Source organism: Salvelinus sp. IW2-2015, linkage group LG15 (assembly GCF_002910315.2).
Source record: "Salvelinus sp. IW2-2015 linkage group LG15, ASM291031v2, whole genome shotgun sequence".
In the NCBI taxonomy this organism is placed as follows: Eukaryota; Metazoa; Chordata; class Actinopteri; order Salmoniformes; family Salmonidae; genus Salvelinus; species Salvelinus sp. IW2-2015.
The window spans coordinates 32473888-32496821 of NC_036855.1; the positions used below are offsets into that span (position 1 = coordinate 32473888).

The window sequence follows — 22934 nt, forward strand, 5'->3', positions numbered from 1 at the left end:
TATCCCACATTATCTCTCTCTAAAACAGCTGTGTTCACTTCAAATAAAAAATACCAGCGAGCAAATTGGAGACATACAAAGCTATATCATTTACACAAATGAGAAGTAATGAAGGGCCAAGGAAGGCGTGATGGTTAGTAGCTACCAATTTTGCTGTCTCTTGTTATTGCGTGTTGATCCTTTGGTCGCAGAGTCGGTTAATGAGATGCAAGGCTTAGCTACAGTATGTCAATTACACCTGTACCATCCTCAGCTAGAATGACCTCCAGGGAGTCTGCAGGGTATGAAATCTGCAGCGGTGCATGTTGTATATCCAAGAGAGATTATAGACTTTGTACCAAATGGCACCATAGGGCTCTGGTCAAAAGTAGTGCACTATATGTGAATAGCTATTTGGGATATACCCATAGAAAAGGGCAAGAGACAAAAATGGTGTATATGAACGGTGGGGTCAGGAGGCAGCCCGTAATTGAGACAAAGATCCCTGCCACCCATTCCCATTGTTTCCTTGCCTGGGGTAAGCAAGCCAGTGATACACGCAAGGACTGCAACAACCTCTTGTATAGTTAATTGCCTTACATAGGGCACACAGCCCACTTCCATTGGTTGTAACAACATTATATAGGACAGAGTGGGTGCAGGAGCAAATCCAGAGGCTGCTAATATTCTAAGTAACAATCCTGTTTTAATCACTGACACCACATAGCATAACAGCCTGGGGCAGAACTACAATATTCATTATTCTGACCCCCTGTTCAGTCTGCCAAAACGTGGTCAGATGTACAATTATATTACTACCTGCCTGGAAATGCTCTTAATTATTTTCTGTTACACTTGTCTTGTTCAAAAACATATTTTTATGAACAAATAATTCTAAGTGAGGGAGGGCATTGCCTACAGAGCCTCTGGGTTGTGTATTAACCTCTAGGGAATGTACAATAAGTTATAGATTGTAGAAAGCTCTTTTTTAGACAACAAAATAATATTAGACATTCCTAAAGCGAATAGTACACACTGGGAAAACCCCCCCAAGAATGCTGAAATATCTCAACTAAGCCTACTACTAGCAACTTTGCACGAGAAAAAACAAACACTATGGCTTTAGGGTGTAGGCCATAGTATCTTAACAACGGTGTTGAGAAATACAAAAGGTAACAAACCAAGGTCTAACAATTACTGAAAAAGCCAGTGAGTGGCAGGTAGGCTGATCTACGTGTCTGTTTAGTGAAACATGTCCTGAGAAGTGGGAGGTGTTTAGAAAGCAGGGCAGGCAGTGGCAGCATCACAAATTGCACCCTATTCCCTATATAGTGCACTACTTTTGACCAGGGCCCATAGTTAAAAAAAATAGTGCACTACATAGGGAAAAGGGTGCCATTTGGGACACGTTCGGTGAGTCCAGGTCAGATGGGAGGCCATTTCCATGACTCTTCCCCTGATTGCCTCACGTCCACACCCATTTCAGTGTGTCCATCCAGAATCCACCAATCGATACTTCCGATGTCTAACGGGCCCTTTTGCCCTGTCGTTACCCCGTCTGTCTGACACAAGCAATGTGTTTTCTCTGCTATTACATGCTGTAATTGTTTTGTTTTTTCTCCAGCGCTKTCAACGTTATTCCCCTCAGGCAGGCTGTTGTTCCCCTCAAGCAGGCTGTTGGATCCACAGTGACCGTAAGCCTTGAGTGAGTCACAAATGGCACCCTATTCCCTATTTAAAGTGCAGTACTTTTGACCAGATCCCTATGGGCCCTGGTCAAAAGTAGTGCACTACGTAGGAATTGAGTGCAGTTTGGGACGCATCCTTTAGCAATGCCCTGCTCCACACCCTATGCTCTCAATAGCCTTTTCACACTTTAGACACACACATCTCAACAGGCACATCACAAAAAGGCTCGCTGGAACATTGTCCCTCCCAAAAGAGAGATACATTTTGTACAGAGGTCAGGAAATGAAAAGAAACTGATGGAACAAACTGTGTTGAGGTGTCAAGGGAAAATACAACCTCTATCTGGGAATATCTTTGACCAGTTAAAAACACACAGCCCCCAGGGTTATAGAAGAAAAAATAAACAATAACATAGGGCCTGCCCACATGAAAAAATACTATAGTGTATACTATGSTAGGAATACTATGGTATTCACTGTAGTGTTTTTTTCAGACTTTACTGTAGTGTCTGAAGTGTGAAAAGGCTATTGAGGGCAAAGGGTGTGGAGCAGGGCATTGCTCAAGGAAGCATCCAAAATGGCACTCWATTCATACATATGGGCCCTGGTCAAAAGTAGTGCACTTTTTAGGGAATAGTATARTGTAGTATTTAGTGTAGTGTTTTTGCGGACTGTAGTACAGTATCCTGTAGTATTTACTGTACAGTATACTACAGTCTGCAAAAACACTAGTGTTTTTGGGGACATTACTGTAGTATTTCCCAAACAGTTTTTGTTTTATTATCTTTGACTTAAAACTGGGGGGCTTTCTCCTAGAGYAAACCTACTGGAGAAATACTAAGAGAGCACATTTTCGGATAGTTCAGTTTCTGCTCCTTCTATAACCTGTAGGGAAAACAATATATGGTSTATACTTGGCATGTAGGTTTCTCATTTAAAGGTGGCACAAATTGCGGTATGGGGGAGGGGGYTGGGCAGGGTATATGCAAATGAAATACAGAAMTATTTACTATCGTAAAAAACATGCTTTGCATACATTTCTGTATTATTTAATAGTGTTTTTTGTCGATAATACTAGTATTTACTATYGTATTCTACAGTATACTACACACTTATATACTAAGTACTACACATGATCAAGGTAGTATTCTATAGTAAACTGTAGTATTTTCTTATGTGGGTGGACTRGGTCCTGGACTAAAAAATGAAATCTGTGTCTGAGTAACTGGCCCAGAGAGCACAGAGTTGTTTATGGGGCTTCTCTTACCTCCCAACTGTTGTCCTGTGTTTTCCTCTTCAGTTGGATGTTCCAGTTCTCAGTGTCAACCTCTGCACAGTGAGCTATCGTCATAGCAACAGGACTGGAGAGGTCTAGGCCTCGAGGACCATAGGTGACCTCTGGTCCTAGTAGGATCTCACAGCCTTCCCCTGTCTGGAAACTGAAAAACACCAATTGTCGTTGGTTCATTCTGAAAAGACGCTATTCAACTAACTGTAGCTACAGGTATAATGTATTTGATAAAATGTGGTCAAATATTTAAATGGGGGGTGCCTCCCGGGTGGTGCAGTGGTCTAAGGCACTGCATCGCAGTGCTAGCTGTGCCACCAGAGATTCTGGGTTCGAGCTCAGGCTCTGCCGCAGCCGGCCGCGAGGCTCATGGGGCGACGCACAATTGGCCCAGCGTCGTCCGGGTTAGGGAGGGTTTGGCCGGCAGGGATATCCTTGTCTCATCGCGCACTAGTGACTCCTGTGGCGGGCCGGGCGCAGTGCACACTGACCAGGTCACTAGGTGTACGGTGTTTCCTCCGACACATTGGTGCGGCTGGCTTCCGGGTTGGATGTGCGTTGTGTCAAGAAGCAGTGCGGCTTGGTTGGGTTGTGTTTCGGKGGACGCATGGCTCTCGACCTTTGCCTCTCCCGAGTCCATACGGGAGTTGCAGCGATGAGACAAGACAGTAACTACTACCAATTGGATACCATGAAATTGGGGAGAAAAAGGGAATAAATAATAAAATGTAAAACAAAAAAATATATATATAATAAAAAAAAAATGTATATATATATATATTTAATGGGTTTGCAAATTCAAGGTACAACTAAACGAACATCGCATTACATTATAAGACAAAAAAAAACTGAAATGCTAACTCTACATAATCGACTTAAGACATGAATCTATTCCCCATATAAAACAGGGACATATTTTAGATCATGTATGTTAAGGGCTTGAGTGTGGACCAATAATAGTCTTATAAAGGGATCTGTGTGCCGGTCGGTCGCTGATGAATTTGCATATTCATCAGCCTTGTGTTTATCATCTTGGAGTCATTATCTTTCCATCGCTCCTTGTGGTGGTGCTGCATGAAATGAAAGCAATTAATGAAGAAAAACGAATGAGGGCGGTGGACAGTCATGCAAATTCACAAACAGCATAAAGACACAGAGAGCAGCCTGCAGGTGTTTGGTTCCCGGATTCCCTGCTAGAGACAGAGTCATAAAGTCAGAATATGATTTACCTTAAAAATGGATGGCGTATTCATTAAAAAAGGGCTGACAATAAATAGCATCTTCAGGTTGTGTTGCCAGGAGGGGTAGGAAGGGTAGGCGGTGGTTTGAAAAGGCCAAGGAAGATCAAGGCAGTGCAGCGAAACGCCTTCGCAAAGCTCTCTAAGCTCATATCAGTCATCAAAGATCTGAGAACTGTGAATTGTCAAGATTTCCTCCACTGAAGAAAAAGTGATTTAGGCTATATCCAGATCCTTGAGTGATTGAGCGAGTGAGTGAGGTGGAAAGTTCACCGCGTCAAGATACAGTGTGACTTTAAACAAATAACCCAAGGCATAAACAATGACAGAAATAATATTGTGGCAGATGAAAACTTAATTATTTCAGTAAGATTGCCACATACAGTACCCGTCAGATGTTTGGACACACCTACTCATGCAAGGGTTGTTCTTTATTTGTACTACATTTATTTGTTTCTACATTGTAGAATAATAGCAAAGACATTACAACTATGAAATAACACATATGGAATCATGTAGTAACCAAAAAAAGTGACTTAACAAATCAAAATATATTTTTTTGCCACCTATTACAGTACCTTGATGACAGCTTTGGAGGTGTGTCCAAACTTTTGACTGGTAATGTATATTGTACTCTAGTGTGGATTGCCCAACAATGCTTAAGATCTTTCATGATTCACTTTTCACAGTCAATGTATACGGTACAATACAGACACCTTTCAGACTTCCCAAACATTTTCAACATCTGAACCAGTCAGTACATCTATTGATAAAACATAATATATATGATAAGCATTTCATTGACTTGCAGTTATAGTACAGTACATGATTGTGAATACGCTAGTAAAATACACTAATAAATAGCAATAAAATATGTGGTTGCATATTCAGTGCTGATGATGATTATTTCTATTCATTTAACCTTCACCTCACACAGTTAACCTGTACCTTTTTTATACAGATGAGAGCTCACTGCTCACGTCAATCACCATGCTGTTTTAATAGCAGCCCTGGCTGGTTTTTGAATGGTCCAGCGAGAGTTCTGATGATCCTTTAGTCAACAACGAAGAGCCTGATCACACATTCAACGGCAAGAGTAGCTAAGCAAGGAACAGATTAGCTGGACTTTAAGTAGCTGCCTACCACTTATGACTGAGAGGAGTCTAGAAGCAGCAGCACCTAAAAGAAGAAGTGCCTCTGGCTCTTATCCTGTCTGAGTCCCAAATGGTACCCTCTTCTGTTTATAGTGCTCTGGTCAAAAATAGTTTGCTATATAGGGAATGGGGTGCCATTTGGGACGGACCCCTCTCTTTTTCAATTCCACTTGTCATCATCATGAAGGGTCCTGTACCAACGTACGGCTCGGCTTCCTCCCTGGTCCTAGATGAGGTGCATTATTCAAAGTGACTGATGACTCACTCTTCAGGGACTGGGGAGCCATGCAAAGTGGCATATTGGGCCACGACGCCACAGAGAGAGCAGAGGCAGCGTGGGGCTTAATAAATGCACACATTAACATGCTCCATTAGCTTCACCTTTATTTGCTTGTACTCTCCTACCTGCCTGTCCAACTGGGTTTTTGTCCATTTTTTTAAGGCGACGCATGTTATGGGCAGAGACTGGGGACATTCATCACATTGGTACCTAAGAGTGAAAGCTGTACATTATGGACTACAATTGGCTGCACATACCAAGCTATGATTTAATGTTTCATCTATCCCTTTTAGCCTCTCTCTTTCTCTAATAAAGAAATGTAGACAGTTAAATTAAACGAACATTTACATTACTAAATGACATCTTTGAAGTAATGGTTTACTCATGAGCTCAAGAGAACGAGGGATACTAAGATATAAACTGGACAACAATACTTTCTCCCTGTGGCATTCAAAATGAATGCTATGTTGAAACCATTACAATAGTTCCTGCCAGAGACCGTCAGTGACATCCCACCTGCAGATCGAATGGACAAATGACCCGAGGGGGCTTAGGAGAGCTCACAAATCTTCCCCAAATGGCACTCTATTCGCTATATACAGTAATGAGACGACTTTTGTCCAGAGTCTTATGGGTCTTGGTCAAAAGTAGTACACCATAAAGGGAATGGGGGCACAGCCACAGTCTGTCCCCGTGGGGTGTTATTGAGGCTAACTAGAAGGTACAGTGGCCGGGCGGGGGAGCCATGTCATCCTCAAGTGGGTGAGATGTATTGCACAGCCCGGCCATGACCGCATTCCCACTCCATCTTGGCAGAGCCAAGGAGAAAACACCTGGCATCCAGAAATTCAGTAAAGAACATTTCCAATTTAGGTCTTTAAATTCACTTCCCAAGATGTTGTAGGAATGTGGGTGTGCAAAACAGGTGGCTCAAGCTTTAAAATTCACTTCCCAAGTTGTTGTAGGAATGTGGGTGTACAAAACAGGTGGCTCTAGCTTTGAAATACAAACAGATCTTTTTTTTTTTTAGACCACCACCACCACCAACTCAAACTCAACACATCAACACTTTACCTCCTTGAAGTAAGCTAGACTAAATGAATCAAGACTACATTGGCAATAAACCCACATTGCTTCACATGAGCTGCACTTTCTTTGTTGCACATGAGAGATCAACGCTGGAATATCACCTGCGAGGTTACAGTGGAAATGATCAGCCTGATCTTGCCACCTAAATGATTCGTGTGGAGGGGTGCTAGATAATCTGTGGTGCTCGCTGGGTCCATCTGCCAGAGACCTCCGTATTTATAAAGTTTTTAACTCATGAGGTTAAAACAGGTGAGGAAGGGTGAACAAGTAGCATTGTTCAACTGATAAAGAATGGTAAGGCTTGATGACGAGAGATGAGGAAGTAGAGAGCGACTGACATACAGATAGATGGTCAGGAGATCTGCTCTCACCTGGACTCTCCCTGATTTATCACCATGTACATCTCCCAGGAAGTGTCCTCAGTGATCGCACCATGGGGAACCAGCAGGCTGACTCCTGCAAGACACAACAACAGAGTCAACAACAACAAAACACTAAAGATATCTTTGAGATGCCTGTATATACTGTAGTTGAGCAGAACATGGATTCCTTCTATACTGAACAAAAATATAAACGGAACATGCAACAATTACAAAACGTTATTAAGTTACAGTTCATATAAGGAAATCGTTCAATTGAAAGAAGGAAATGAGMCCCTAATCTATGGATTTCACATGACTGGGTAGGAGTGCAGCCATGGGTGGGCCTGGGAGGGCACTTGAGAGAAAGGACCAGCCACTGGGGAGCCAGGGCCCTGCCAATCAGAATTCGTTTTTTCCCCACAAAAGGGCTTTATTACAGACAGAAATACTCTTCCGTTTCATCAGCTATACAGGTGGCTGGTCTCAGACGATCCCGCAGATGAAGAAGCAGGATGTGGAAGTCCTGGACTGCCATGGTTACACATTGTATGCGGTTATGAGGCCGGTTGGATGCCAAATTCTCTAAAACAATGTTGGAGGTGGCTTATGGGAGAGAAATGAACATTCAATTCTCTGGCAACAGCTCTGGTGGACATTCCTGCAGTCAGCATGCCAATTACACACTCCCTCAAAACTTGAGACATCTGTGGCATTGTGCTGTATGACAAAACAGCACATTTTAGTGGCCTTTCATTGTCCASAGCACAAGGTGCACTTGTGTAATGATCATGCTGTTTAATCAGCTTCTTGATATGGCACACTTGTCAGGTGGATTGATTATATTGGCAGTATAAGCAAATTTGTGCACACATTTTGAGAGAAATAAGCTTTTCGTGCTTATGGAACATTTCTGGGCTCTTTTATTTCAGCTCATGAAACACGGGACCAACACTTTACATGTGCCTTTCTAAAGTATTCTGACCCCTTGGATTTCTTCAGATTTTATTGTGTTACAAAGTGGGATTAAAATGGATTTAATGGTCATGTTTTGTCAAGAATCTATAAATAAAATTAACATCCTTATTTTTTTTWAATAAATCAATTCCAAACTAAAATATACTGTAGTTGTCGCATAAGTATTCACCCCCTTTATTAAGGCAAGCCTACTTAGTTTAGAAGTAAACATTAGCTAAGCAAATCACATAAATTACATGGGGTTGACATGATTTTTGAATGACGAACCCTTCCTCTGTCCCCCAAACATAAAACATCTGTAAGGTCCCTCAGTCAAGWATTMAATTTTAAGCACAGATTTAACTACAAAGACCAGGAAGTTTTTAGAAAGCCTCAAAGAAGGGCAGTGATTGGTAGATGTGTAACAATAACAAATCAGGCATTAAATATCTCTTTAAGCATGGTCAAGTAAATAATTATGCTGTGGATTATGCATTAAACCACCCAGGCCTCCTGAGTGGCTCAGCAGTTTAAGGCACTGCAGCGCAGTGCTTGAGGCGTCCCTACAGATCCGGGTTTGATCCCAGGCTGTGTCACTACCATCTGTGACCGGGAGTCCCATAGGGCGGCGCACAATTTGCCCACCGTCGTCCGGGTTAGGGGAGGGTTAGGCTGCGGGGGACTTTACTTGGCTCATCGCGCTCTAGCGACTCCTTTGTGGCGGGTCGGGCGCCTGCAGGCTGCTTRGGTCGTCAGTTGAACGGTGTGGCTGGCTTCCGGGTTAAGCGGGCGGGTGTTAAGAAGTGCGGTTTGGCGGGTCATATTTCAGAGGATGAATGACTCGACCTTCGCCTCTCCCGAGRCCGTTGGGGAGTTGCAGCGATGAGACAAGATCGTAATTGGATCGCAATTGGATATCACAAAATACATCCCAGACACATCAAAGACACAGTCATCCTTCTGAACTGAGCTGTAGGACAGGAATGAAACTGCTCAGGGATGTTACCTCGAGGCCATTGGTGATTTTAAAGGGTTCAATGMCTGTGAAAACTGAGGATGGATCAAAATGATTGTAGTGACTCACAATAATGACCTAAATGACAGAGTGAAAAGAAGAATATAAATAAATATACAGAATAAAAATATTCCAAAACATGCATCTTGTATGCAAAAAGGCACTAAAGGAATACTGAAAAAAAAATAACGCAGCAAGTGAATACAATTTTGGCCTAAATGCAAAGCCTTATGTTTAGGGCAAATCCCAAACAACCCATCACCGAGTAACTGCCTCCTTATTTTCAAGCATGGTGGTGGCTGCATCATGGTATGGGTATGCTTGACATCAGCAAATACWTGGGAGTTTTTCAGGATAAAAAGAAACGGGATGGAGCTAAGCACAGGCATAATAGGAGGAAAACCTGCTTCAGTCTGCTTTACACCAGAGACTGGGACAGGAATTCACCTTTCAGCAGGACAACAACCTAAGGCCAAATCTACAGTGCCTTCTGAAAGTATTCAGACCCCTTGACTTTTTCCACATTTTGTTACGTTACAGCCTTATTCTAAAATGGGTTATATAGCACCCAATAATGACAAAGAGAAAACAGGTTTTTAYAAATGTTTGCAAATGTATTAAAAATAATAACAGAAATATCATATTGACATAAGTATTRAGACCCGTTGCTATGAGACTCAAAATTGAGCTCAGGTGCTTCCTGTTTCCATTGATCATCCTTGAGATGTTTCTACAACTTAATTGGAGTCCCCCTGTGGTAAATTCAATTGATTGGACATGATTTGGAAAGGCAAACACCTGTTTATATAAGGTCCCACAGTTGACAGTGCATGTCAGAAAAAAAAACAAGCCATGAGGTTGAAGGAATTGTCCGTAGCGCTCCGAGACAGGAATGTGTCGAGGTACATATCTGGAGCATTGAAGATCCCCAAGAACACAGTGGCCTCAATCATTCTTAAATGGAAGAACTTTAGAACCACCAAGAGCAATCAGGGGAGAAGGGCCTTGGTCAGGGAGGTGATGGTCACTCTGAATCCGATGGTCACTTTGACAGAGTTCTAATTCCTCTGTGGAGATGGGAGAACCTTCCAGAAGGACACCCATCTCTGCAGATCTCCACCAATCAGGTCTTTATGGTAGAGTGGCCAGACGGAAGCCACTCCTCAGTAAAAGGCACATGACAGTCCGCTATGAGTTTGCCAAATGTCACCTAAAGACTCTCASACCATGAGAAACAAGATTATCTGGTCTGATGAAACCAAGATTGAACTCTTTGCCTGAATGCCAAGCMTCACATCTGGAGTAAACCTGGCACCATCCCTATGGTGAAGCGTGGTGGTGGCCCCATCATGCTGTGGGGATGTTTTTCASCAGCAGGGACTGGGAGACTAGTCAGGATCGAGGCAAAGATGAACGGAGAAAGGTACAGAGACATCATTGATGAAAACCCGCTCCAGAGCACTCAGAACCTCAGACTGAGGCAAAGGTTCACCTTCCAACAGGACAACGACCCTAATAACACAGCCAAGACAACTCTGAATGTCCTTGAGTGGCCCAGCTAGAGCCCGGACTCAAACCCGATCGAACATCTCTGGAGAGACCTGAAAATAGCTGTGCAGCAACGCTCCCCATCCAACCTGACAGAGCTTGAGAGGATCTGCAGAGAAAAATGGGAGGAACTCCCCAAATACAGGTGTGTCAAGCTTGTAACATCATACCAAAGAAGACTTGATGCTGTAATCACTGTCAAAGGTGCTTCAACAAAGTACTGAGTAAAGGATCTGAATACTTATGTAAATGTCATATTTAAGGTTTTAAATGTTTTATAAATTAGCAAACATTRCTAAAAACCTGTTTTCATTYTGMGGTATTGTGTGTAGATTGATGAGGAAAAAACACAAATAAATACATTTTACAATAAGGGTGTAACGTAACAAAATGTTGAAAAAGTCAAGGGGTCTGAATACRTTCCGAAGGCACTGTACACTGGAGTTGCTTACCAAGAAGACAGTGAATGTTCCTGAGTGGCCACATTACAGTTTTGACTTAAATCTGCTGCAAATCTATCCCCAACATCTTGAAAGAGCTTGAAGAATAATGGGCAAATATTGCACCATCCAGGTGGGCAAAGCTCTTAGAGGCTTACCCAATAAGACTCACAGCTGTAATCGATGCCAAAGGTGTTTCTAAAATGTATCCACTCAGGGAGCTGAATACTTATGTAACGACTATATTTTAGTTTTTTTTTTTATTAATAAAAACATATATATATCACATTTTTCTTACACTTTGACAGACTATTTTGTGTAGAGTTTTGGGGAAAAAATACAATTAATCCCACTTTGTAACACAATAAAATGTGAAGAAATCCAAGGGGTTTGAATACTTTTGCAAGGTACTGTATATCTGTGACTGTGTTGACCTGTACTGGTGAAATACTTAAGTGCAGGACTAGACATTCAATATTGCGTATGAGCACAACCACACAGCTTCATAGCACCATTCATATATTGGAAGCAATACCATTTACCTTTTACAATGCCTAAAAACCCCGTCTGAAACCTTACAAAGGGTTAGCGGGAGACTGGGGTATAGCAGCTGTATAGGATATTCAATATCTGCCTGTCTATAAACAGCAATGGTAGTGTTTCGTCATCCCCCTGTCTGTCATCTCCCCTCTTGCAAATCAACCAGTTAGCGTTCATTAAACCAACACCTGCCACCCTGTCAGATGTTTCACTGGGGATGGCTGTGCAGGAGCCTTCCAGGACCTCTTAAATCCCCAGAGTGACAGGGAACAACATCCTTAGCCCAGAGGATTATGCTCACACCACCAAAGTTTGATCATCATCAGTTTACGTCCCACAGGACTGACTGATGTCTGAGATTGTATTGAACGTTGTCGGTCTGTGTGTGTGCATACATGTTCATGTGTGTTTACACTTGTGCTTGAGTGTGTAGGACATGTATTCATCCTGAAAGAAGAGACTGGCAGTTAGCCAAGTGTTGGCCATGTATGGTTGTCCGTTCAGCATCGTTAAAGACATTGTAGATGTGAGAGTGGTCCATTTGACCGCTGTGACTCTCTCCACTCACACACAACCATCAGACTGAAGGAGCCTGATTTCCCTGTGCCTCTCCATCAGTGCCTCTCCAACAAAGCCGAGGGCCCTACACACACCAGGGACCGGGAGAGAGATGTCAAAGCTACAGTTCACATGGAACTGTTGACCCCTGACAATTGTGGCAGTCCTCATAGCAAACTCATCTACTCCCTCCACTTGTAGTCATTGTCTATGATAAGAGGCCTGACCCCGGTTTGCCTGGGAGGGCTGGTGGGAATGTAGAGGAATAACAAACAGCTATACTCGCTTCCTGTACTTGACCTACCTGAGAAACAACATTAATGAATCCTACTGTACTGTATCAACATGCATTAGACTCTAGAGAGATTAAAGGGACCTGGTCTGAGTCCCAAATGGCACCCTACTGTTTTCATAGTGCACTACCTTTGACCAGGGCCCATAGAGAACAGGGTGCAATTTGAGATGTATCCCTGGTTTCACTAACTAAGACATTCACTTAGACTACCTCTACTTGTTATTAGTCAAGCGTGTGCATGTTTTTGCTAAACTGAACATTATTTTCCATTAGAATAGAATAAAAAATGCTAGAATTAGATATTAGCACAGAGTAGCCATCAGAGAACAGTCTACCCATCTCTCTTCATTAAACCCATGTACTGTACTTTACCAGTATTTGGCAGCACAAACTGTTTAATTCAGCTGTAAACACAGCTTCAAGTGTAATTCAGTCTTTGAACACATTGAACTCACCAGTATTTGGCACCACCAACCGGCCGCCCAGATGCCCAAACACGCCCGTGGTTCTCATCTGATCTTTAGTGGGGGTGAGGGGGGGCCCGTTGGGAGTGAGCAGGCCCTTCTTGGTGCTCCGTCTCTCCACAGTGTTGTTGCTGTAGTCTCGGTTCAGCCCCCTGGGGAAGGTCTCGGGCGGATGGCCTTTGGGAGCGTGGTACTCAGCGCGGTCGGCCACACCTAGTGAAACCATAAAGGAGCTCTGAACTTTGACCTTGTTGTCTGGCAGGGGGTCAAAGAGCTCTTTATTGTCTATGGAGTCCTTGAAGCAGATGGGGCTGCTATAAGTCCGGCCCACTGTCAGGTCTGGCTGCAGAGAGGAGTTGAGAAGCAGTGGGCTCCCTAGAGAGATGGAGTGGAACACACAGCCACAAAGTCATGCCGTCATCTAAATACCCTAGCTCTCTCTGCTGGAGCCATTGGCTGAAGTGAAGTCCACTGAGCAGGGAGCACACTCTGTCAACTGATGGAAAACAGGCTTTTAGTGTGAATAACATGTCAGGGTATGTGACTAACACAGAGTTACGGTACAGGTAAATAACCTGGATAAAAGATACTGTAGCTATCCAGGTCAGGGCTGAGCCATAGTCACTGGTCAGAGGTAAATGTAATTACCAAGCATACACAGCTTGATCTCCATGATCCATCTGTTGGAGTCAGTTCCTCTCTGTACACAAAGTCCATCCTCCTGGAGGACAAAGTCCTTCTCTGTCTGTGGTCACAGCACAGCGCTGGGTTGTGTGTGTGTGTGTGTGTGTGTGTGTGTGTGTGTGTGTGTGTGTGTGTGTGTGTGTGTGTGTGTGTGTGTGTGTGTGTGTGGTGTGTGTGTGTGTGTGTGTGTGTGGTTGTGTGTGTGTGTGTGTGTGTGCGTGCGTGCGTGTCGTGCGTGCGTGCGTGCGTGCGTGCTGCGTGCGTGCGTGCGTGCGTGCCGTGCGTGCGTGCGTGCGTGCGTGCGTGCGTGCGTGCGTGCGTGGGCGTGCGTGCGTGCGTGCGTGCCGTGCGTGCGTGCGTGCGTGCGTGGTGCGTGCGTGCGTGCGCGTGCGTGCGTGCCGTGCGTGCGTGCGTTGCGTGCGTGCGTGCGTGCGTGGTGCGTGCGTGCGTGCGTGCGTGCGTGCGTGCGTGGCGTGCGTGCGTGCGTGCGTGCGTGCGGCGTGCGTGCGTGCGTGCCGTGCGTGCGTGCGTCGTGCGTGCGTGCGTGCGTGCGTGCGTGCGTGCGGTGCGTGCGTGCGTGCGTGCGTGGTGCGTGCGTGCGTGGCGTGCGTGCGTGCGTCGTGCCGTGCGTCGTGCGTGCGTGCGTGCGTGCGTGTGTGTCGTGTGCAGTAGCTATGGAAGGTGCTAAGGAGGTCTGGGTGACCGTCCTGTAAATGAGGGTCCTTCAGCCCTCATAATCAACTCAACTGTCCAAGGAGGTGGTCTTCATCCACAGCCATTAGACGCCTGACCACACTGCCAAACACCGCATGCATCTATCTGGCACATCCAGACATTAGGGCCCCAGGACTCCCTGTGCCAAGATAACGGCGGAGTCACAAAGTCATTGCTGCCCAGCTGCTGCCTGGCGAGGGGCATAAGGCAGGAGGCTAATGTTTTATTTTTAGGGGGAATCGTTAATTGCTGGGGGGCTTGATTTGTGTCATGCTTTCAGGGTGTGTTTGTTTCTACTGAAAGACTAACTAGAGGGTATTGTTCAATCAAGGGCTTCTCCTTGTAACTTCATCGTCTAGTCTTGTGCCTGAAAATGCGTAACAGGATGAAAGTATACAATTTAACATTTTTTAAATCTATTGCACTTCAATCACAGTAAAGGATATCATGGGAAATGTTACATTTGACGGAACTGAAATAAAGAAATTGAGCAGTGTGAGATATTACTGATCAGTGGTGATTTGCTACTGATTGCAGTAGACATAATAGCGGACTATTGAGAAAATTCATATAGATCACGCCCCAAAAAATGTTCAGTGGCCATTGCTTAAACTTTCAATCTGGCATGCATACTTTTTTRCCCCCTTCTCAGCGCAGTGGAGATGGTAGAGCAAAACGGAATTGAGGAGGAGGTGGGAAGACAGAAGTTAATGAAATGGACCTCACGTTGAATACCTTGAGGGATAGGTTTGGAATTGGACCTCTGATTATAAAAAGAAAGAGAAAAAAAAATAGAAAATCGCTCACGGCCAGCAGTAATGCATAGAGACAGGGTCAGGCCTAAAGATTCATTCACCACTCCGCCTTAGCTCCTGCCACATGAGGGGGTGTATCTAAAGCATTTAAGGGACTTTTAAAATAAATTAAAAAGGCATGAAAAGCTACTAATTTCTTATGAAGAACACACTTGAGAAAAGCTTTGTTTTTCTCTCTCTATCTATTGCCGTATATTATTGTGATTATGAAAAATCAACCTGAATAAGGTCGACTGGGGGGGAACAGTCAGGAAAAATATTATATACTCGCTATTCATTTGTGTTTCTTTCCTTCCCTCTGTAAAAGAAGGATCCAGACTGGAAATGGGAAAGCGGATAATATGAGCTATATTTCTTCTGCTCCATTAGCAAGCTGATGGAGAGGGGAATGGGATGGAGTGATGGTGGCCGGTGGATGGCACAGCAGGCGGCTCCTGAAAAGCTGGCCTATTTAAATAGGATTGATAGCCTGCCGGATGTAGCGCTCCACAGTCCCCCAGCTTTCCCTTCCCGCCCTGCGCGTGGTGAGGGGCTAGGCATGAGTGTCAACCCAGGCCTTGGGAGCAGTGGATGTAGTGGGCTCAGCATGGCTCCGGCAGGGCTTTTCACAGTGGTGTCACATCCAGCCAGGATTTATCACCCGCTTCTGCAATGGCTATCGCTTGTGCTAACCCAGAAGTGTCATTGACATTAATAGGAAGGATGCCCGGGACAAGCCACAGCCCCAGACACTGTTATGAACAGAAGTTATTGCTGTGCACAACAAAAATGCAATTGATGTTCAGTGTTCCATGCTTTTCACATTTATCCATCAGTGGATTTGGCTGGGGCTATCTGACGGCAGGGAAGGGGGATTGGTTGCTTGACAGTCATGCGTGTGTGTGGTCTGCGGCCAGGTGGACACAGGATGCGTCTGTCAAAGATTGATTACCTATCTCGGCAATGACAGAAGAACTGGTCTGTCAAAATAGAAGGACAGATCCTTTCAGCGCTTATGAGAATATAAATTTGAGGCAGATGTGCAGGGTTTGCACAGTGCCGCCACCGTGCCGCCTCAATGCAAACACATGCAATCAATCACCAGCAGAAGCAGCCTGTCGAAAGGGTCCTTGAAAAATCCTGCCTACCGTTTGGCCTTGTGCGCAACTGGGCATGTCTCCATGAAGTGAAAGGCAGCGCTAGGTCACCTTGTCTGGTGGTCTTGAAGGTGAAAGACTGGAAGCCCCCGGTGAGCGCGGATGAGTCGATGACGTCAACGCCGTAGTTGCTCTGGCTCCTCCTGTACAGCATGACGGCCACCACAAGGACAGCCACAACTATGACTCCCGAGCCCAGCCCAGAGTAGAGAGCCACGTCGTTGGAGCCGTCCATACCTGGTACACACACAGACCAACACAGACAGAACAGTCTCAATGGATGTTTGCTAAGTGTAAACAATAACATGCAAGAAGTTCAACTAAGGTACAGTACAGAGACACTGAAGAGGAAAATGTGAGAATGGTGATGGTAGTGAATATTTTGTGGTGACATTCTGAGGCATCTAAAATAGTAATTAAAATACACAGTATTGTCTTTGACATTATCACTAGGAGCTTTTGGAGAGAAGTGAATTCATTTGAAAGTACAGTGTAGAGCACTTTGAGGACTGTCCATCCCAAGACACAGTTCAACTGCTCATCCAGCAGGCTCATCTTCCTATGCTACATTATGCAGCACACAGAGGACTAGATGAGCATGGAGAATTTCGCCTCTACACTGCTGTTACACAAGACATTCATAAAGCTGTTAACAGTGAGAGTGAGAGGGGTATAACTGCCTTCAGACCCACCAGTCTATATCCAATAAGCCTAATGGTACATATTAAACTACATAGTACGGCCCAATGGTCAATGTCTGACAGTGACAGGAAATGATCCGAAGCAAATTAATTTAGAGTAGCCCCGTTAGTATGATCACTCACCAGATGTCTGTCTCCCCCTTCTAGAACTCTCCACTGAATTGTTTGACCCAGAATGCATTGCAAACCAGGCACAGTGAGTGAGCCTGTCTGTCAGTCTAATGAAGTCTCATTACAATCACTGCTGAGGCTCCAGTCAAGGTAGCACCTGAATCATTTCAGGAGGTGTCAGGCGCTATGCAAGGGGAAGAGAGCGTCTGAGCTGAGACCCACCAGGGGAATACAAGTGAGGATACACTGCAAATTGGTCAAATTAGCTCGTTTGCATAATTACACTGCATTAATCCCTTACAATATAGCATATGTTCAGTTGTCACAACCGATCAATCTCTCGACTCAATCCGAGAAGGAGAGCACGTTGTGATGTCACGCTCGTGAAGAGTGAACAGCTGAGTGATAGAATGGTAGAACCTGGTTATAGTAAAAGAGATCCTATTCAATTACTCTAATTATTCTAATTCCTAATTCTACGGTTATAGTTCTGTTCAGAACCTGACTACAAGCGTTTTGGATGGGTGTGATGGCTGTTTAAAATGCAGGGAAATTAAAGTTAACTAATAGGTAGGTGTCTAAAAAAAGCTTCTCATAAAAAGAAAAAACTGGTAATATTCTGATTCTGGTTTCCTGAACTTTCATCTAGTTACAATTGTATGCCTCACAAATTAGGTAGACAGCTAGCCTGTTTCAAGAGTTGGGGGTTGAAAGTAAAAGAAATGCAGAAAGGAAGGACTCACTTTGAGGTTTAACATCATGCAGCAGCTTTCCATCTGCAAAGACAGACACAGAATGAGACAGAAAAGAGAGAGAGAGAGACAGAGGTGATTAAACGCCAGCCCTGGTTGTGTCCCAAATGGCACCCTATTCCCTTTATAGTGGACTACTTCCCTACAAAAGTAGTGCCCTATAAAGGGGGAAAWAAGTTGCCATTTGGGACGCATGCAGAGCGAGGTGATTAAACGCCAGCCCTGTGTGAGTGCGGTATCCTACTAGTGCACTTCTTTCTGACTCAAATCATGTGGAGAGGCCCTACCACTGAGATATGCCAATACAGATACAGACTGCCCAGATAATGATGTATGGCTTCATTACCAGACTCAATATCCACATGGATAGAAGTGGCCAAGGGAGAGATTGGCAAATGGGTCTGAAAAATACCATGATTATCTCTCTCCTTTACAAAGAGAAAAATGTCAAATATTTTCGGGAAATTGTATTTTTACCAATACTTCTACCGCACTAGCCCAAAATACCAGTACTACTTTTTAAAACATGCTGATGCCCCTTTCTTTTATCCCATTCAGGGACTGTATGCGTGTAAGATTTCCTTTTAGTCAGGTAATTACTGTCACAGTTTGTGACCCTTAATATTACATCACGGACTCCATTTTGACAACGCGAGCGTGACTCTAGTTTGCAGTAGATCAGACCATGTGTAACTCAATATTTATTTCAAAACCTCTCATTGTGCAACATTCATGAGTTTATCACTAAATTATGCAAATGTGAAATTAAGCATTACGGGTGCGGGTAATGCACTGCATCAGTAACTAAATTGCTTTGACAACCATGYTCAAAACGTTCAAACTGTGGTCAAAACGGAATACACTCCTCCATGTCTTCAGTGATAGCTACAGTATATGCTCTTGTGACACGGGGGATGTTTCACCTGAACACCACAGGAGGGATTACCATAGTGTTATCATGCATCGAGTGCTCCAGCAATGTGGACTTGATTCCAGTGTGTTTATTTGTCCAGCAAATCCCTCTGTGGCCAGCTGTTCAGATGTGTTAATGAGAAGTCATGTTATGATGGGTGTAATGGAGATACGGCTTATGGAGATGATAGTCGAGGTTAAGATGGCAATGTAGAAAAGAAAGAAATCCTTCAGAGAAAAGAATAAGGGACTTACTCTGGGTACACATTCCTCCAGTGCAGTTCTCGGTGGCATTGCTGGGCCCCTCACACATAATGCCCCTGTGCCTGGGTGGTGGGTTATTGCACTCCCTTCTACGCTGTCTTTCACACTGCACACRGCACGCCGTCCACTCACTCCACCTTTCCCAGCCACCGTCAACTGTGGGGGAGGAAATGGAACAAGGAACACACAGACAGACAGACAGAAGGTGAGGCGATGGTCCATCTCAAAGAACATTTAGTCCACATTAACCCTCAGGTCCTCCTCACATAATGGGATCAATTGTCTCTCTCTCTTTCTGCAGAATGTGAAATGAAATCCCCTGATTTAACCGTGCACGTTAAGACTCAGGTTCCTCTGTCGCCTGTGTCATTTGATCTAGGAGGAACCCATATGGTGCCAAAAACAGATTTCTTGGAAGCACTTTTTCGGCGACCTTAAGCCGTCTCTCCACACAAGCTCTGAAGAATCCGATTTCTTTTGTAGGATTCCATGAGTTCTATAAGCTCTCTGTTCTACAAGCCCTCTGTGTGCATACATATCGTGCTCTCTCTCCATATAGCTTCTTCCCTAACAGATCCAGTCTCCCCCTTGACTTGTGAGGAAACAGTTCTGAATTTTCTGTGAAAATTCACAGTTAAATTAATTAGAATTGAGAACAACTACAAACTATTGTCTGGTGCAGGAATAGACACAGAAAAGACATTGGCCTAACATCATTACTAACCTTTAGACATATACTGTAAGTTATCACACCCGGTCTCAGTGATGGAAATTCCGTTGGCCTCTATTGAGTTTCACCTTATTTCTCGAACAATCTTCAACATGTTTTTAAAGGTGATGTTTTGGTGCCTCTAGGGCAATTCAGAAAGCTGATTGAGGACCTTATTATGGATGAATGTGTTTGCTTTACGTACTTATATTTTGATATGTGTATTTCTGTCATTTCTGTAGTTCAGGGCTCATCTGTAAAAGAGACATTGGTCTCAGTATGACTCCCTGATAAAATAAAGGTAAAAAAAAATACAAAATATTATAATATACAGTTGAAGTCGGAAGTTTACATACACCTTAGCCAAATACATTTAAACTCAGTTTTCCACAATTCCTGACACTTAATCCGAGTAAATATTCCCTGTCTTAGGTCAGTTAGGGTCACCACCTTATTTTAAGAATGTGAAATGTCAGAATAATAGTAGAGAGAATGATTTATTTCAGCTTTTATTTCTTTCATCACATTCACAGTGGGTCAGAAGTTTACATACACTCAATTAGTATTTGGTAGCCTTGCCTTTAAATTGTTTAACTTGGGTAAAACATTTCGGTAGCCTTCCACAAGTTTCCCACAATAAGTTGGGTGAATTTTGGCCCATTCCTCCTGACACAGCTGGTGTAACTGAGTCAGGTTTGTAGGCCTCCTTGCTCGCACACGGCTTCAGTTCTGCCCACAAATGTTCTATGGGATTGAGGTCAGGGCTTTGTGATGGCCACTCCAGTACCTTGACTTTGTTGTCCTTCAGCCATTTTTCCACAACTTTGGAAGTATGCTTGGGGTCATTGTCTATTTGGAGACCCATTTGCGACCAAGCTTTAACTTCCTGACTGATGTCTTGAGATGTTGCTTCAATATATCCACATCATTTTCCGTCCACATGATGCCATCTATTTTGTGAAGTGCACCAGTCTCTCCTGCAGCAAAGCACCCCCATAACATGATGCTGCCACCCCCTGTGCTTCACAGTTGGGATGGTGTTCTTCGGCTTGCAAGRCTCCCCCTTTTTCCTTTTTCCATTATGGCCAAACAGTTCTATTTTTGTTTCATCAGACCAGAGGACATTTCTCCAAAAAGTACGATCTTTGTCCCCATGTGCAGTTGCAAACCGTAGACTGGCTTTTTTATGGCGGTTTTGGAGTAGTGGCTTCTTCCTCGCTGAGCGGTCTTTCAGGTTATGTCGATATAGGACTCGTTTTACTGTGGATATAGATACTTTGTAACTGTTTCCTCCAGCATCTTCACAAGGTTCTTTGCTGTTGTTCTGGGATTGATTTGCACTTTTCGCACCAAAGTACATTCATCTCTAAGAGACAGAATGCGTCTCCTTCCTGAGCGGTATGACGGCTGCGTGGTCCCATGATGTTTATACTTGTGTACTGTTGTTTGTACAGATGAACGTGGTACCTTCAGGCATTTGGAAATTGCTCCCAAGGATGAACCAGACTTGTGGAGGTCTACAATTTTTTTTCTGAGGTCTTCACATGATGTCAAGCAAAGAGGCACTGAATTTGAAGGTAGGCGTTGAAATACATCCACAGGTACATCTCCAATTGACTCAAATTATGTCAATTAGCCTATCAGAAGCTTATAAAGCTATGCTATGACATAATTTTCTGGAATTTTCCAAGCTGTTTAAATTAAAGGCACAGTCAACTTAGTGTATATAAACTTCTGACCCACTGGAATTGTGATACAGTGAATTATAATTGAAATAATCTGTCTGTGAACAATTGTTGGACAAATTATGCATGTGTCATGCACACAGTAGATGTCCTAACTGACTTGCCAAAAACTATAGTTTGTTAACAAGAAATTTGTAGAGTGGTTGAAAAAAATAGTTTTAATGACTCCAACCTAAGTGTATGTAAACTTCCGACTTCAACTGTGTGTGTATATATATATATATATATATATATATATATATATATATATATATATATATATATAAAGTATAAGTAAACTAATTCAGACCACCATGGCAGGCATACAACATATATGAACTACAAAGACTATAGGACTCACACACAATATAATAAAGTTGTCATAGTCTTGCATAACCAGATGTTGTATTCACATGTTTACTCTGCACTTAGATGCCTGCATGGCACACAAGCCTACTATATTCATAAAGTCATAAAGTTGAGCATACTATATGTATGTCCTTGCAAGTCAAATTGCTTTGCCCTTTGAGATATGCCCAATAGATAACAGTATATTATTGCCTGGTGAAACCGACTGAAGAGAAACAGAATGGGATCTCGKAAGATCATGATGGTTGAACGAGGCTGTCTATTCACCAGCTCTACAGTACTTCATGAGGCAGAAGGGCTTACTTGGACAGAGCGCATTACAGGTGATCTTCTGCACAGACATGCCCTGGCAGAAAGCTCCTCCGTTGAGTGGGGCAGGGTTGGTACAGGTACGGGAGCGTTTCTGGACACCCCGACCACAGGGCACGTTACAAGGAGACCACTCTGTCCACAGCGACCAACCACCGTTCACTACAGAGAGAGAGATAGAGGTGAGAGAGKGAGAGACAGACAGACAGAGAGAGCGAGAGACAGAGAGAGAGTGAGAGATGGATGGAGAGAGAGATGGGTAGAGAGAGAACGAGATAGCGAAAGAAAGAAAGATGGGTGAGAGAGAGCGAGAGGAAGAGAGGGAAACTTAATTTAAACTAATCTAATCTCCCACAGAGTTAACTATATAGACAACAGTTTAGAGGTATGAATGACTAGCAATGCTCCATGATGTTACAACATCACTAGAAGCTTGAAAATACTGAGTACAGTACATCAAATGTGGAAAATGTGAACTACTCTTCCGTTAATTGTCAGTTCAATTGTCAAAGCTCTTTGAATCAAAGAGAAAAAAACGAAGAACAAAATTGTTAAGAGGAATCCGTTCAAATAGGCCACTGCACATTAATACAGTCGGGCAGATGAAGTCAGAATGAATGAGAGGTTCTCTTACTAAGTAGTCAACCACTTTGTGGTCTGATTTGTTTGCTCTGTGATTTGTATGAGTGGAGACGTGGAGGCAAAAAGTTTTCTACCAAATGCTACCAAAGCTTGTGGGCCGCCGCATTGCTCCAAGGCCTCTGGCGAATGCATAATTCATAAGCAACATGTCTTTAAATGAGATTAAGAAACAGTAGCACATTCCCTTTCGTAACATTTCA

The 22934-nt window shown here is 43.7% G+C and overlaps 1 protein-coding gene and 1 non-coding gene across 4 annotated transcripts in view; both read right to left on the reverse strand.

The window, feature by feature from the left end:
* The window catches only part of LOC111975021 (netrin receptor UNC5D-like), a 221386-nt gene that overhangs the window by 12700 nt on the left and 185752 nt on the right, over positions 1–22934 (reverse strand). Inside the window, exons 6-12 of one of the 3 annotated variants that reach the window (XM_024003159.3) lie at positions 22087–22254; positions 18973–19137; positions 17797–17829; positions 16293–16478; positions 12884–13267; positions 7088–7172; positions 2935–3106 (exon numbers count right to left, since the gene is read on the reverse strand). In XM_024003159.3, the coding sequence (XP_023858927.1) occupies positions 2935–3106; positions 7088–7172; positions 12884–13267; positions 16293–16478; positions 17797–17829; positions 18973–19137; positions 22087–22254 (1193 nt within the window). The remainder of the gene's footprint in view (positions 1–2934; positions 3107–7087; positions 7173–12883; positions 13268–16292; positions 16479–17796; positions 17830–18972; positions 19138–22086; positions 22255–22934) is intronic. The other 2 variants (XM_024003160.3, XM_070447091.1) reach the window with 2 other exon arrangements.
* LOC111975218 (U7 small nuclear RNA) lies at positions 2468–2520 on the reverse strand. Its single transcript, XR_002878783.1, has one exon. It is a non-coding gene; the product is annotated as a U7 small nuclear RNA (small nuclear RNA).